The sequence below is a fragment of the Dendrobates tinctorius genome, unplaced genomic scaffold, assembly GCF_039654945.1.
Source record: "Dendrobates tinctorius isolate UK_male_01 unplaced genomic scaffold, ASM3965494v1 ptg000135l, whole genome shotgun sequence".
Classification (NCBI taxonomy): Eukaryota; Metazoa; Chordata; class Amphibia; order Anura; family Dendrobatidae; genus Dendrobates; species Dendrobates tinctorius.
This window is the reverse complement of record NW_027361803.1, coordinates 14,430,812-14,447,255: the sequence shown is the minus strand read 5'-3', so window position 1 is coordinate 14,447,255 and position 16,444 is coordinate 14,430,812. Positions and strand designations below refer to the sequence as shown.

The window sequence follows — 16,444 nt, the reverse complement described above, 5'->3', positions numbered from 1 at the left end:
GTGGGGACTTCAACACCGTTACGAGGTCCCGTGACCGGCGGGGTCCCGGAGACCGCCTGGCTTATGACAGCGTCGCGCTTAATAGCATAGCTAGTGAAGCTCGCCTGGTGGATGTCCACATCCGGCACACCCCAGGCCACGGGGGTTTCACCTACCATAGGGGTAGCAGTAGGTCTAGAATAGACAGGTTTTTTTTGAAGGAGGACGCCATCTTTTCTGCTGTGTCCGCCGTTGAGGTGGAGTTCTCCGACCACTGTTAATTTTCTTTTCTCTGAATGTTGCAGAGACTCCTCGGATGGGAAGAGGGCTGTGGAAGCTCAATTCGTCCCTGCTGGAAGAAGCGGAGGTGAGACAATCCTTCGAGGATTTTCTTCAGAGCCAGGTACCGCTGTTGGATCTCTGTAGTAGTAAGTCAGAGTGGTGGGAGATCTTCAAAAAGCGGGTGGCGGGGTTCTTCCGTCAGCTCTCGAACCTCAGAAGTCTGAACAGGCACCGCTTGTATCAGGCTCTGGGGAGGAAACTCGAGCAGCTTGTCTCGACTGGAGGTGACCGTGAGGAAATCTCCAGAGTGAAATCTTTGCTCAAGAGGTGCCAGTATGATAGACACACATCTTTAGTTTTTGAGAGGGACTTCGGGAAGTACCGCTCGCCCGACCCTTACAGAAACTGTAAGATGTCAGTGAATTGTAAGATGGTGACAGGATTGATTGACAGTACCGGGTCCCTGAACAGATCCAAATCAGGGATCCTGGAGGTGGTCAGATCCTTCTACTCGCGCCTCTTGGAAAAGAAGGATCTGGATCGGGATAGGATGTCTGCTTTCCTGGCTGAAACCGTCCCTGAGCCAGGGGGTGATCCCTCTCTTGGTGTTTTGGCAGAAGAAATTAGGGAGGAGGAAGTGAGACTGGCCATTGATGGGCTTCGGCCCAAGAAATCGCCAGGTCCGGATGGCTTAACATCCGAGTTTTATAAGACTTTTAGGGGCTCCTTGGTGCCCCTCTTGACAGGGGTCTTTAATGAGTGTCTATCCTCGGGCACTCTTCCCGACTCAATGAGCAAGTCAGCCCTAATTATTCTGTCAAAGGGTAAAGATCCGTCCCGTATCGAGAATTGGCGTCCCATAGCGCTTCTCGATACGGACCGGAAGGTTTTGGCCAAAGTGCTGTTTAATCGGCTGGTGAAGTTTGCACCCCGGCTCCTTTCAGGGGCCCAGCATTGCTCTGTTCCAGGCCGCAGTACTTTTAGTGCTGTGCTCGGTGTCCGGGAGGCAGTGGAGCAGGGTAGGGCAGGCCACTGGAAGGGGTACTTGCTGTCGTTAGACCAAGCGAAAGCCTTTGACCGGGTCAACCATGAGTACCTCTGGTCCGTCCTTTTGAGGTATGGTCTGCCTGGGAGGTTTGTAAAATGGTTAGAGATCTTGTACCAAGGGGCTGAGACTTTTCCGCTGGTGAACGGTTGGTCAGGTCGTCCTTTTGAGGTGGGTTCTGGGGTCCGTCAGGGCTGTCCGCTGAGCCCGCTTTTATACGTGTTCGCGATCGATCCCTTCCTAAGGAGGGTAGATCGTGGGCCGTTGGCGGGAGTCGGGATGGACCAGGCGGGCTCTGCGTCCTCTCTGAGGGTGGTGGCATACGCCGATGATGTTTCCCTTTTCGTGTCCTCGAGGGGGGAGGCGGATTGGGTCATGTCAGAGGTAGTGCGCTACTCGGAGGCATCCGGGTCCATGATCAACCGGGATAAGTGTGAAAGTCTCTGGCTGGGAGGGGGAGATCCTAGTTTTGATCTCCCGGACACCCTTCCAGGGCCCCAGGCCACCGCCAAAATTCTAGGCATCGAATTTGGCCCCGGGGACTACCCCCAGCAAAATTGGGAGGGCAGACTTAAGATCGCCGCCCAAAAGGTGGACCAATGGAAGGGTTGGTCTTTGTCCCTAAGGGAAAGGGTTGCCCTGGCTAAAGGCTTTCTGCTTCCCTTGTTAATTTACCTAGGCAGCGTGTGCATCTTGCCAGAACCTCTCTGGACACGGGTCTATAGCCTGTTCTTCCAGCTGTTATGGGGGAATAGGCTCAACCTAATTAAGAGAGAGGTTACATACCGCACGAGGAGACTAGGTGGGTTGGGTATGGTCAACCCGGTAGTGTTCTTAGTGAACACCTTTCTTAAAGCCAACATTTCCAACCTCTGGCTAGAGAGGGCTCCTCCGTGGGTAGTCTCCTGCAAGGGTTGGCTTCGGCCCTTCTTCCAGGAATGGGAGACAGGAGGGCAAGTGAAGGACCTCCGCACACCTCATGGGCATCTCCCGGCTTATGCTACCCCGGTTCTGAAGGTGATCCGCAGGTGGGGTCTGGGAATGTGGGAAATCAGGACCATGTCGCGGCAATGCCTTGACAGGAGGGTTCTGTTGACCCATTTCCAGAAGCCCCTGGCCCTTAAGGATTGCCCAGGCTGGGATCTGGAGGTGGGGCTCGGGCTTTTAAATTCTAAGCGGATCCCCACAAAGTTTTGGGACTTGACCTGGCGCTGCTTCCACGGGAGGCTGTATGTAAAGGATAACCTGAAGTGCAGGAAATCCGATGATCGGGGTTGTCCCCGTGAGGAGTGAGGCGACGTGCTGGAAAGCATGGAGCACTTCCTGCTTCAGTGTCCCTTTAATACAGAGGTTTACAACAGGGTGGGGGCTTCCATACGTTGGCCGCGGCTGGCGTCCCTCTCCTATGCCGAGTGGGCCTATGGAGCGTTCAGAACTCTGGGTGGCCGAGACCGGGGCACTTTATTCCTAGTCAGTGTAGTGGTTAGGTTCTACATTTGGAATGCACGGTGCTTAGTTTCGACGCGGCAGAAAGCCCTCCCAAGGGAAGAGGTGGTTAGTAACATCCTGGGTGACCTGGTGAAGGTGCGTTCTTTGGAGTTCGAAAGGTTGGGTGTGAGGAGGGCCTCTTGGCTTTGGAGGGGCCTTTCCTTTTAAAAACGCACTCTAGGGAGAGCTAGATTTTGTGTGAATGTGGGTAGGGACAGCATAAGGTGGTGTGGGTGGTGAGGGACAGAAGTAGGGGCAGATAGGGACAGGAAGGGACAGGCACTGAGGGACAGATAGAGAGTTAGTTATGATAAGGTAGGTAGAGTAGGGGCAGGTAAGGACAGATAGGGACAGTTTCTTTAGGGACAGAAGTAGGGACAGTCTTAGTCGTTGAGGGACAGGGTGAATGTGTTAGTGAGGGATGGGGCCTCTAGACCTCCTTTTTCCTGGTGGTGGGCTACTGCATGGCACACCTAGATTTTTGTTTTGAGATAGAGAAATAATGGATATTGGGCTTGCAGGCACTGAACTTGGGCCTGTAAGTAAAGGTTTGTGGTGTGGTAATATTCGGTAAAGCAAATGATGTAATGACATTGCATTGTAATATTGTATTGTAATATGTATTGTAGTATATGTATTGTAGTATGTGTTGTTATTCTTTTCCGTAGTCAGAGGTGGTTGGGAGGGGGGTGAATGGGGGGGTGAGAGCGGGAAAAAAAAGTAAAAGGACCCTAAACCAAGGGGAAAGTGGCGAATGGATATAACATATACCATGGAAATTATGGAAAATGGACTATTTTTGAGCACATCGGGGGCAAATGGATGAGGGTTTTGCTTATGGGCATAAACTTTCGTGCTCATCAGGCCTAAACGTGATAAGGCCATGGACATTTATGGACCTGTGGTGTGGGTGGTGGGAAAAATAATAAAAAAAAAAAAATATATGTATGTATAGAGGTGTTAACCTGGTGTAGGTAATTTTGCCAAAAAAGAATTGGCTAGGTTTATTTTGGCTGCATGGGCTAAGAATATTATTTTTGTTTTCCTGTATATAGGTATGGGTGGAAGTGTGAATGGGGAGTGAAAGAGAGTGAATGGGGGTGAAAGATTAAAAACTGTTTTTCATTATTTTATGGGAAAAGTTTTCTGTTGGAAAGTTCCTGCTGGGGGTCCCCTAAGCTGGAAAGCTTGGGGACTATAACAAGTTGCGGTTTTGCACAAGTTTCTGTATGTCCTAAGTGTATGATTAATGTGTGTATTTTGGTTTATGTGTTTTCTTTTCTGGAATGTTGTGTTGTATTGTTTTTGATATTTTATAATAAAAGAGATACAGGATGTAACTCAGGATCAGTAATGTAATGTATGTACACAGTGACTGCACCAGCAGAATAGTGAGTGCAGCTCTGGGGTATAATACAGGATGTAACTCAGGATCAGTAATGTAATGTATGTACACAGTGACTGCACCAGCAGAATAGTGAGTGCAGCTCTGGGGTATAATGCAGGATGTAACTCAGGATCAGTAATGTATGTATACAGTGACTGCAGCAGCAGAATAGTGAGTGCAGCTCTGGAGTATAATACAGGATGTAACTCAGGATCAGTAATATAATGTATGTACACAGTGACTGCTCCAGCAGAATAGTGAGTGTAGCTCTGGGGTATAATACAGGAGGTAACTCAGGATCAGTAATGTAATGTATGTACACAGTGATTGCACCAGCAGAATAGTGAGTGCAGCTCTGTGGTATAATACAGGATGTAACTCAGGATCAGTAATGTAATGTATGTACACAGTGACTGCACCAGCAGAATAGTGAGTGCAGCTCTGGGGTATAATGCAGGATGTAACTCAGGATCAGTAATGTAATGTATGTATACAGTGACTGCAGCAGCAGAATAGTGAGTGCAGCTCTGGAGTATAATACAGGATGTAACTCAGCATCAGTAATGTAATGTATGTACACAGTGACTGCACCAGTAGTATAGTGAGTGCAGCTTTGAGTTATAATACAGGATGTAACTCAGGATCAGTAATGTAATGTATGTATACAGTGATTGCACCAGCAGAATAGTGAGTGCAGCTCTGTGGTATAATACAGGATGTAACTCAGGATCAGTAATGTAATGTATGTACACAGAGACTGCAGCCGCAGAATAGTGAGTGCAGCTTTGGGGTATAATACAGGATGTAACTCAGGATCAGTAATGTAATGTATGTACACAGTGAGTGCACCAGCAGAATAGTGAGTGCAGCTCTGGAGTATAATGCAGGATGTAACTCAGGATCAGTAATGTAATGTATGTACATAGTGACTGCACCAGCAGAATAGTGAGTGCAGCTCTGGGGTATAATACAGGATGTAACTCAGGATCAGTAATGTAATGTATGTACACAGTGACTGCTCCAGCAGAATAGTGAGTGCAGCTCTGGAGTATAATACAGGATGTAACTCAGGATCAGTAATGTATTGTATGTATACAGTGACTGCACCAGCAGAATAGTGAGTGCAGCTCTGGGGTATAATACAGGATGTAACTCAGGATCCGTAATGTATGTACACAGTGACTGCACCAGCAGAATAGTGAGTGCAGCTCTGGAGTATAATGCAGGATGTAACTCAGGATCAGTAATGTAATGTATGTACACAGTGACTGCACCAGCAGAATAGTGAGTGCAGCTCTGGAGTATAATACAGGATGTAACTCAGGATCAGTAATGTAATGTATGTACACAGTGACTGCACCAGCAGAATAGTGAGTGCAGCTCTGGGGTATAATACAGGGTGTAACTCAGGATCAGTTTTGTAATGTATGTACACAGTGACTGCACCAGCAGAATAGTGAGTGCAGCTCTGGGGTATAATGCAGGATGTAACTCAGGATCAGTAATGTATGTACACAGTGAGTGCACCAGCAGAAAAGTGAGTGCAGCTCTGGAGTATAATGCAGGATGTAACTCAGGATCAGTAATGTAATGTATGTACACAGTGACTGCACCAGCAGAATAGTGAGTGCAGCTCTGGAGTATAATGCAGGATGTAACTCAGGATCAGTAATGTAATGTATGTACACAGTGATTGCACCAGCAGAACAGTGAGTGCAGCTCTGGGGTATAATACAGGATGTAACTCAGGATCAGTAATGTATGTACACAGTGACTGCACCAGCAGAATAGTGAGTGCAGCTCTGGGGTATAATACAGGAGGTAACTCAGGATCAGTAATGTAATGTATGTACACAGTGACTGCACCAGCAGAATAGTGAGTGCAGCTCTGGGGTATAATACAGGAGGTAACTCAGGATCAGTAATGTAATGTATGTACACAGTGACTGCACCAGCAGAATAATGAGTGCAGCTCTGGGTTATATGGGATAATTTTTCCTGTCCATTCTCCATCTCTCTCTATTATTGCTGTTGTAGATTTCTTCTTTGTGTTTCCGCTCATTTTTCTGTGGTTTTCTGTTACCTTCTTCTGTCCTCCATTTATCTCTCGCTCGTGCTTTTCTCATTCTAGCCTTTTCTCACCTGTCCTCTCCCGCTGACATATACCGCGTGTGTAAGTATAACGCTGCAGATTGTCACCGCTGATTTTGTGTTTTATGTTTTTCACTTTTTACTGAACGAGGACAGAAGGGATAAAAGAGCTAAGCCTACTCTTTGTCTCTTCTGATTCTATTTAGTTTGACCTTACATATAAAACCTTTAGCCACATGAAGATCTTTTCTCTGCGTCTCCAGAGATCGTCCGTCCCCCGCCGTCTCCTCTGCGTCCTGTCAGTGGCTGCAGCAGCAGCCTCTCCCCTTTCTGCCTTATCTGTAGTAGGAAAAGAGGTTGTGTTTGTGACGAAGAAGCGCAGCGCCTTAAGTTACAGCGATCGGTGGCGATCTCGGCTCCCGGACCCCGGGATTTAAGTCGTATGACATGTTAACCCTTTAAGTGCCACCCCTTTGTTAAGCTTCTTCTTTCCACTGTTTAACAGCTGAGATTAACCCTGTGTTCACTGCAGCGTTTTTGCAAGGCTGTACGCGGGTTTATTTCTTGAATAGACCGGCAAACTTTGCAGTGAGCTGAAGTGTCGTGACAATGTACATTCTACTAAATTATCGTTGTGTTCAGTAACACTACAGATTTCGTGTTCGTCAACCTCTCCCTTCACTCGTGCAGACCCCCGGTGCCGGTTCCAGAGGCTTCTAATCCCAGAGACTCGCTGGGTTCGGTGGCATCGGAGTCGGATGTCCTGAGGCAGAGATACTCTGTGACCTGCCACCCTCGTCTGCCCTACGTCATGGCGTCTGACGGATACATGGTGACCGCGCTGCGCTTCACCGATAACCTCTCGCCGCAGATCTTCATGAAGACCCTACTGGTGGACGCGGCGCGGAGACTGGAGGACGTGCGGCAGAAGCTGCAGATGGGACAGGTATTAATGCCACAGCTCGGGGTATAGTGCCGCCATCTTCCCTTCCCTTTTTTGCTTCATATAATTTTCAGCATTTCATAAGTTTTACCCTTTCATCAATAAAAATGTAAAAACTTATCTCTGATGAAGCCCACCCAGGGACGTCAGGATGGATGATCATCCGGAGAAGAGAAGGTGACGCTGCCACGAGTCCTGTGTCTGCGCCATAACAAGTCATTTTATTTTCTGCAGTCGACGAAGAACCGGATGAGATTGCGGACGCTTTCATCATTACAAGCCACGTTAATGAGAGACTCTTGGAAGACCCCCTCTGGTACGGCGTCTTCCGTGCCCACCTTCCTGCAAGAAGAGGAGGAGATGTGCGGACAGCTGGAGAAGTTGCTGGCTCAGGTAGATGAGCGCGGATAGAGAGGTCTCCCAATATCATAATCCTTCCTGAAGGAGACGACTGGTGTTTGGCTGCAGCTTCTCTTCTATGTTGGAATGAGCACGGACGCTCGGTTGTGCACGCAGGCTCGGTTGGGCATGCACGGACGCTCGGTTGGACGTGGTCGGTCGGTTGGGCATGCACGGACGCTCGGTTGGGCATGCACAGACACTCGCTTGTGCACGCAGGCTCGGTTGGGCATGCACGGACGCTCGGTTGGACGTGGTCGGTCGGTTGGGCATGCACGGACGTTCGGTTGGGCATGCACAGACACTCTCTTGTGCACGCAGGCTCGGTTGTGCACGCAGGCTCGGTTGGGCATGCACGGACGCTCGGTTGAGCATGCACAGACACTCACTTGTGCACGGACGCTCGGTTGGGCATGCACGGACGCTCGGTTGGGCGTGGTCGGTCGGCTGGGCATGCACATCACTGGCGAGTGTTTTGTTAGTTTGCATTACTTTGTCTTTTGCTTTTCTTCAGGAGTGTTCATGTTTTGTGTTGTCAGGAGGACAGCGATGATCCGGATGATTATATTCCTCCCGTTCCTGCGGATGGCGCCTTTGGCAGAGCCGAGCACGGCAGACTTGAATTTGCTTCCATGTTTGACACCGTCCACGCCAGCGACCCATCTCCTGGGAAGAGCGATGTGACCGTCGAGCTGCTGAAAGTACAGAGAGCCCTCCTGACGGCGTGGACGGTGGGGGTGTCCATGGGCGGCGCGGCACAGACGGGCACCCTGCTGTACTACACGGTGGGCTGCCTCATTCACTTCATGTCCATTCTTCAGAATCCCAAATGTCCGATGCTCAGAGTGGATAAACCTTCCAAGAAAAAAGCGAGAGGCGACCCCTGGGCGTCGTACGTTGCCATACTTCACCAGTGTCTTACTGGTCTGTACTGGGACATGGCTCCGCGACAGACGATCAGGCACGTGATGAAGCTGACCGCAGAGATCCTCCGGCTGATCCTCTCCCAGCACCGGACGCTCCTCTCCAAGAGTCTCCTGCAAAGCTTCTGTTTGTTACAGATGGTGTCCCGCAGCCTGAGTGCCATTTATACCTCCAGGTTACAGTCGGTGTCCCCCGCACCTGCAGAGGGCGACGCAGCTCATCTGAGGATGCCCGTGTTCCAGGCAATAAAACAGCCAATCATGGGGTCACCTCTTCAGTGTATTCAGGAACCCCCAAATATAGTGGGTGACACTACGAAATCTGAGAAAAGGTACTAAGCCATACGATGATCAGTTCCCCAGCTGTATGGCAGCCACTTATCCCTCCTCGGAAGGGACGGATAATTATATTATCACCTCTGTATTACAGGCTGGCCGTGCTCTGGTGTCTCCTGTATTATCCTCTCTCTGTATTACAGGCTGGCCGTGCTCTGGTGTCTCCTGTATTATCCTCTCTCTGTATTACAGGCTGGCCGTGCTCTGGTGTCTCCTGTATTCTCCTCTCTCTGTATTACAGGCTGGCCGTGCTCTGGTGTCTCCTGTATTATCCTCTCTCTGTATTACAGACTGGCCGTGCTCTGGTGTCTCCTTTACTATTCCTCTCTCTGTATTACAGGCTGGCCGTGCTCTGGTGTCTCCTGTATTATCCTCTCTCTGTATTACAGGCTGGCTGTGCTCTGGTGTCTCCTGTATTATCCTCTCTGTATTTCAGGCTGGTCGTGCTCTGGTGTCTCCTGTATTATCCTCTCTCTTTATTACAGGCTGGTCGTGCTCTGGTGTCTCCTGTATTATCCTCTCTCTTTATTACAGGCTGGCCGTGCTCTAGTGTCTCCTGTATTATCCTCTCTCTGTATTACAGGCTGGCTGTGCTCTGGTGTCTCCTGTATTATCCTCTCTCTGTATTACAGGCTGGCTGTGCTCTGGTGTCTCCTGTATTCTCCTCTCGCTGTATTACAGGCTGGCCGTGCTCTGGTGTCTCCTGTATTATCCTCTCTCTGTATTTCAGGCTGGCCGTGCTCTAGTGTCTCCTGTATTATCCTCTCTCTGTATTACAGGCTGGCCGTGCTCTGGTGTCTCCTGTATTATCCTCTCTCTGTATTTCAGGCTGGTCGTGCTCTGGTGTCTCCTGTATTATCCTCTCTGTATTTCAGGCTGGTCGTGCTCTGGTGTCTCCTGTATTATCCTCTCTCTTTATTACAGGCTGGCCGTGCTCTAGTGTCTCCTGTATTATCCTCTCTCTGTATTACAGGCTGGCTGTGCTCTGGTGTCTCCTGTATTATCCTCTCTCTGTATTACAGGCTGGCTGTGCTCTGGTGTCTCCTGTATTATCCTCTCTCTGTATTTCAGGCTGGCCGTGCTCTAGTGTCTCCTGTATTATCCTCTCTCTGTATTACAGGCTGGCCGTGCTCTAGTGTCTCCTGTATTATCCTCTCTCTGTATTACAGGCTGGCTGTGCTCTGGTGTCTCCTGTATTATCCTCTCTCTGTATTACAGGCTGGCCGTGCTCTGGTGTCTCCTGTATTCTCCTCTCGCTGTATTACAGGCTGGTCGTGCTCTGGTGTCTCCTGTATTATCCTCTCTCTGTATTACAGGCTGGCTGTGCTCTGGTGTATCCTGTATTATCCTCTCTCTGTATTACAGGCTGGCCGTGCTCTAGTGTCTCCTGTATTATCCTCTCTCTGTATTACAGGCTGGCTGTGCTCTGGTGTCTCCTGTATTATCCTCTCTCTGTATTACAGGCTGGCCGTGCTCTAGTGTCTCCTGTATTATCCTCTCTCTGTATTACAGGCTGGCTGTGCTCTGGTGTCTCCTGTATTATCCTCTCTCTGTATTACAGGCTGGCTGTGCTCTGGTGTCTCCTGTATTATCCTCTCTCTGTATTACAGGCTGGCTGTGCTCTAGTGTCTCCTGTATTATCCCCTCTCTGTATTACAGGCTGGCTGTGCTCTGGCGTCTTCTGTATAATCCTCTCTCTGTATTACAGGCTGGCTGTGCTCTAGTGTCTCCTGTATTATCCCCTCTCTGTATTATAGGCTGGCTGTCCTCTGGCGTCTTCTGTATAATCAGACTCTTTGGTACAAGACTCAGCTAAGAAAGCGGATTTCTTTCCATTCGGCACCCGAGGTCCTAAATGAAGAAAAAGCCATTGGCTTTCTGTTGTGTCATATACAGGCCGAGCTCCAGACCAGGGGAGATCAGATTTTGGGGGACTTACGTCTTCTTCCTTTCAATGGTAGAGTTTCACTTTTATACTTTAAAAAAACACACAAAAAATGGATCTTAAAGGGTTTTTACCATTTTCATAAATGGATATTGTTGGGTAGTACATGTAAAAACAAGCACTTTTGCAATTTACTGCTTGTTGAAATTTGCATGCGTTCTCAAAATATTAACAGTTTTTGGTTTGTTTACAGTTGTCAGTCTCCATGGCAACAGATATATAATCAAAATAAAATTGTTATTATCTCAAGAACGGATAAAAATTTTAGTAGGCAGTAAATTGCAAAAGTGAATGTTTTTATGAGCCCTATCCGATGGAATCCATCGAGAAAAATGGGTAAACACTCTTTAAATATTGCTGTGAGCATGCAGCCACTAGGGGGCGCAATATAGATGTGGCGCAATCTTTGCTCGGATTTATATAGATGTGTGTATCAGATCGTCTCCTATGCATTCTCATTCTCGGTGTTTCCTGCTTTTAATCTTTCTCTACAGGAGAAGAATGTTTCTTGTTAGGATCTTACAGGGAGTCGGTAGAGTTCTGGAAAAAGCAACTGCAGGAGACGAGCGCCCGAGGTAAGCGTCACGGTGTCCTGATTTCTTCAGTCTTTCACAATTATTTTAGTTACATCCAAATGGAAGTAAGAATTCTTCATGTAAAGTGAGCTGTGGTTGTGTGCACGAAGCACCAATGCGGATCCATGCGTCTCCACGGTAACAGACTACAAATCCTACACGCGTAGTCTGATTCTGGAGTCATGCGTGGCTTTCTGACGCATGGCTAATAGTTGCAGTTTGCAGAAACTCTTCATGTGGTTCCTGTTGGCAGGAGGCAGGAGGCGCGAGGCGCTGCAGACGCGATATTACCTGTCGCTGCTCTACTGCCGCCTCTATCACTACGACCTCAATGACGCCCAGGGAATGTGCGACCGGCTGGTGCAGGAGCTGCTGATCCGGTCCAGTCTGCTGCCCGAGCCGAGGAGCCAGGAGGAGACCCCTGCAGGTCAGTGTGACCACTGCTGCTCCACACACGTCCATCCGGACACCTGCAGCATCTGTATTCTACCAGTAGGGGGTGCTGCAGCATATTTAGTCTTTTTGTGACTTTCATGTGCTAGGTGTCAAGGAGGAGGAGCCAAATATACTATCAGGGGTTAAATCATGGAGCCCCCAAGTCCTGATCATCAATATTAGATCGGTTCAGTTCTGACGCCCGATGTCCCTCTGTGGCGGGATGTAATTGGTAAATGGAGATGGGACACCGTGTATTGGCCTTTTTCAGTGCTGCAGCTCAGATCCCAGTCTCTTCATTAGGAGCTGAGATGCAGTACCAAGAACAGCCACTGCACAGTGTATGGCGCTGTTCTGTCCATTTATGTGCACAGCTGCCAGATATGCAGTGAGCTCCCCCTAGTGGTGAGCGATTGGGATTTCTAGCATTTTCACTACATATTTTCTCCTGCACTCAGGGAAGGAACATGTCGCACCTACTGCATGTAGAAAGAGACAGATTATATGTTGCACTAAAAAAAAATATCATAATGGAAGGAGTCTCCAATGTCTGTCAGTGTCTATGTATGGGCAGAGGACGGGCCCTGCAGCTAACGTGTGTGTATATATATCTCCACAGGTCATCTTCCACCTGGAGGCCGATCGCTGGCGCAGGTGCACCCAGAGGCAGCACTCGCTGTGATCCGCTCCATGGGCAGGTTCATGGCGGCATATTTCACCAACCAGCGGCTGTACGTGTTTCCTCCACACAACGTCAGAATGCTGGCTCCGCTCCATGTCTCTGGAGGTAACGCTGCAAGCAACCGTGCAAAACCTCTTCTATATCTGTCCAATGCAGTTGCCAGTGATATAAGGGGGAGTCTGCTCATCATGGACTCAAAGAAAGCCCCGCGCCGTCTTTCCCCCGCGCCGTCTTTCCCCCGCGCCGTCTTTCCCCCGCGCCGTCTTTCCCCCGCGCCGTCTTTCCCCCGCGCCGTCTTTCCCCCGCGCCGTGTTTCCCTTTACCCCCGCGCCGTGTTTCCCTTTACCCCCGCGCCGTGTTTCCCTTTACCCCCGCGCCGTGTTTCCCTTTACCCCCGCGCCGTGTTTCCCTTTACCCCCGCGCCGTGTTTCCCTTTACCCCCGCGCCGTGTTTCTCTTTACCCCCGCGCCGTGTTTCTCTTTACCCCCGCGCCGTGTTTCTCTTTACCCCCGCGCCGTGTTTCTCTTTACACCCCCCCCCCGTACCGTGTTTCTATACCCCCCCGCCGTCTCTCTTATCCTCCCTTTCCACGTCGTCCTCCCTTCATCTTTGTTCTCCTTGTGCCGCCTTTTCCCTCTGCACCAATCTCTTTAATGCCTCCTGTGTTTTCCCGCAGATAACCTTCCTCGGGTCGTTCTGCTGCAGCACGGACTAGTTGCCAACGCGGTCAGAGGTCAGAACCTTTCCAGCGTCTGGACCGTGGACTACACCCTGGACCTGCTGCTTGTCGGGGGCCTGATACCAGAGGCCGCGTGGCTGGCGAACACCCTGGGAGACTGGAAGATGTCCATCACCATGTCGGTGGCTTATGACCTGCACTGGAGCAGCGTCGCTGAGGAGTAGGTGCCGCGAGGAGGCGCATGGGAGGCCGCCGTCTGCGCTACGCGACCTCATTACTCTCCTTGGTTGCAGGCAGAGAGCAACGCTTCCTGCGATGGCCGCGCGCCTGTCTCCTGCTCACATATTCCAGGAGAAGCTGCAGTCCTTCCTCGGTCGGCCGCCCAGTGCTCGAGTCTCGGAGCGAGGTCAGAGTGAACCGGATCTATTCACTGGTAACCGTCTGATGGGGCAAAGGAGAGGAGCAGATAACGCCTTGATGGGAGATAATGATGACAGGGGCTGTAGGGTAACGATTTCGGGGCGCCCAGAAATAAGCACCAGAAAACATAGGAGCTCCTGTGCTGATCTATGGTAACTGACTCCGGACGAGCGCTGTGCGGTCCGACCCTGCGGTCTGACTCTGCGGGCCAACCCTGCGGTCCTGCTGCTTTATAGTGGCAAGGGTACACGAGCGCGTGACTGCAGGCTCTGACTACGCAGGGTCGGGTTGTAGTCTGTTACCATGGAGACACATTGATCTGTATATGACCTGTAAACAAAACAAAAAACATAATTTTATAAGTAGTTTAAAAAATATTTTGTTTTCATACTTTATATACATTAGAATGAAAAGAAAATCTCTAAACATCGACCTTTCCTTTAAAGACTTCATCAGACACTTCTGCATCATGAGGCGGCAGGCGCTTCTGGCGCGGTGCGGACGGCTGTTTTCCAGGTCTGGTGCGGGGCTGCGGGTATCGTGCGCATGTATGCATAGTGCATGCCGATTTATGGCGGCCGGACAAGCATCGCGCCAGCAGCGCCTGCGGATGCAGAACGAGGGGCGATGGATAATGCTTTAAAGGGGCTGTCAGGTGCCGCTCACTTCCGCATCAGGAAGAAAATGGCGCTGATGACCTCACTTCTGCACATAGAGGTGAGTGGCACTGATGACGTGGCGTCTGCACAGAGGGGTGAGCAGCACTGATGGCGTGACTTCTGCACAGAGGGGTGAGCGGCGCTGATGGCGTGACGTCTGCACAGAGGGGTGAGCGGCGCTGATGGCGTGACGTCTGCACAGAGGGGTGATCGGCGCTGATGGCGTGACGTCTGCACAGAGGGGTGATCGGCGCTGATGGCGTGACGTCTGCACAGAGGGGTGAGCGGCGCTGATGGCGTGACGTCTGCACAGAGGGGTGAGCGGCGCTGATGGCGTGACGTCTGCACAGAGGGGTGAGCGGCGCTGATGGCGTGACGTCTGCACAGAGGGGTGAGCGGCGCTGATGGCGTGACGTCTGCACAGAGGGGTGAGCGGCGCTGATGGCGTGACGTCTGCACAGAGGGGTGAGCGGCACTGATGACGTGGCGTCTGCACAGAGGGGTGAGCGGCGCTGATGGCGTGACGTCTTCACACAGGGGTGAGCAGCGCTGATGACGTGGCACATATCTGCCAGGACACGCGTCTGATTCTCAGGTGTCGAGCACCAGTTCTATTCCTATCTCTTCCCATCATCCCAGTAGGTATTTGCAGACGCAGGGTCACTTTGGCCACTTTCCCTGGGTTCGGTCGCTCCGGTTCTGCCCGTTCTTCACTTACATTCAATGTTTTTAACTTTTCACTCCCTCATTGGGGGACACAGACACCATGAAGGAGGCCACCTGCAGGCTGACCCTATTATTACATCCAAAATGAAAATTTTCTCCTTTCCTGCAGACTTCTCCTTCTTTCCCAGCAAGTTGCGGCAGTTGCTCAGGCGGCCATTGCTCAGGCAGCAGCTTCAGCAGGAGTGGACAAGTCTGTGGTGACAGCATATTATTTTGTGTTCCCACCCCAGGGGCAGCTTCCAGCTTTGAGACGCCCCATGGTTTCTGTGTCCCTGAATGAAGGCCACCGAGAATCAGAATTAAAGCGGGTACCAAAAATCTTTATTTTTCTGACTTCAGATCCCGTTGAGGAGGAGGATGCGGATCTGCTGTTCAGTTCAGTACAAGAGATGCTGAAGGCAGCCGTAATGGCCGACGCAGAAATTCTCACCGAAACGCTCCACCAACTGATGGACTCCGCAAAGGAGCTCAGCGGAAAACTGTCCGGCCTGGTGCCGGAGCGGTTGTATCTTCCAGCACCGCCGCTCTACTGTCCGCAGCCTTCATCAGTCAGCGAAGTAAGTGATCAGTAGCCACCTGCCCGTCCGGTGTTCCTGGGCGTGCTCGTCCTCCTGCGGTGCGGGCGTGCGCAGTCGGGGCTGTAGCAGTGGTCGGATGACTGGATGATTTCTAGTTTCTAGTAAATTTCCTCTTGTCTTTTCCTCTTAGGAGGATCCCAGCGATTTTCTCTTGGAATCGGAGAAGCGGAGCCGTCAGAGGCTGTCGGCCGTCCTGCAGCGCGCGCTCCTGCTGCTCCGCGCAGCTCATTGCTCTCTGCCCGCTGCGCAGTGGTACATCAAGCAGATCAAACGGGCAAGAAAAGTCATGCAGAAGGTATGCGTCCGGGGGTAGACGGACGTCCTGGCGAGTGATGCACACAACGTTACTTCCAGTTATTGACTTTGGGTTTTGTAGATTAGAGCCAAAGCTTCGCTGCCGCCTCTCGATTCCCTTCCGGAAAACTTGCAGAATTACGCGAACAGTCGGACCGTGCTGCTAAAGCCAGGACCGAGCGGAGAAGCCCCGGATGACCTGGTGTCCTGCAGCATCGTAGGTGCGACAGATGGAAGAGTCGTAGTATTATGGGGAGGTGGAAACCCACCGAGGATTAGTGGTGGTATGGACCTGATGAGTAGGGTGACTTTTCTGCACTTTCCTCTCCGCAGTCTGTTTTCGGGAGCTCTGCGCCCTGTGTTGGATGCTTCATGTGCGGGAGCGATTGTCTCTGAGCTGCAGACAATATCAGACGGCGCGAGACAGCGGCAAATTGTTCAAGGTGATGGACTGCGTCACAGGACTGTGTCTCTTGCAAGTTCTGACCCTCAGCCTCTCTGCACTCCCTCTCTCGGGGCTGCATCTCGTGCATCTTCTGACCCTCAGCCTCTCCCCGCTCCTTCCCCTGGAGCTGCGT

General features: G+C 50.8%; 1 protein-coding gene across 5 annotated transcripts in view; it reads left to right on the top strand.

Annotated features, from left to right (window-relative positions):
- Positions 1-16,444, top strand: part of CPLANE1 (ciliogenesis and planar polarity effector complex subunit 1) — a 76,090-nt gene that overhangs the window by 31,669 nt on the left and 27,977 nt on the right. For 4 of the 5 annotated variants that reach the window (XM_073543953.1, XM_073543955.1, XM_073543954.1 and 1 more), the window contains exons 9-21: positions 6,963-7,218; positions 7,450-7,608; positions 8,154-8,869; positions 10,631-10,830; positions 11,313-11,393; positions 11,647-11,820; positions 12,448-12,615; positions 13,187-13,409; positions 13,483-13,622; positions 15,334-15,551; positions 15,703-15,867; positions 15,949-16,087; positions 16,200-16,309. In XM_073543953.1, coding sequence (XP_073400054.1) covers positions 6,963-7,218; positions 7,450-7,608; positions 8,154-8,869; positions 10,631-10,830; positions 11,313-11,393; positions 11,647-11,820; positions 12,448-12,615; positions 13,187-13,409; positions 13,483-13,622; positions 15,334-15,551; positions 15,703-15,867; positions 15,949-16,087; positions 16,200-16,309 — 2,749 coding nt within the window. The remainder of the gene's footprint in view (positions 1-6,962; positions 7,219-7,449; positions 7,609-8,153; positions 8,870-10,630; positions 10,831-11,312; positions 11,394-11,646; positions 11,821-12,447; positions 12,616-13,186; positions 13,410-13,482; positions 13,623-15,333; positions 15,552-15,702; positions 15,868-15,948; positions 16,088-16,199; positions 16,310-16,444) is intronic. The other variant, XM_073543956.1, reaches the window with a different exon arrangement.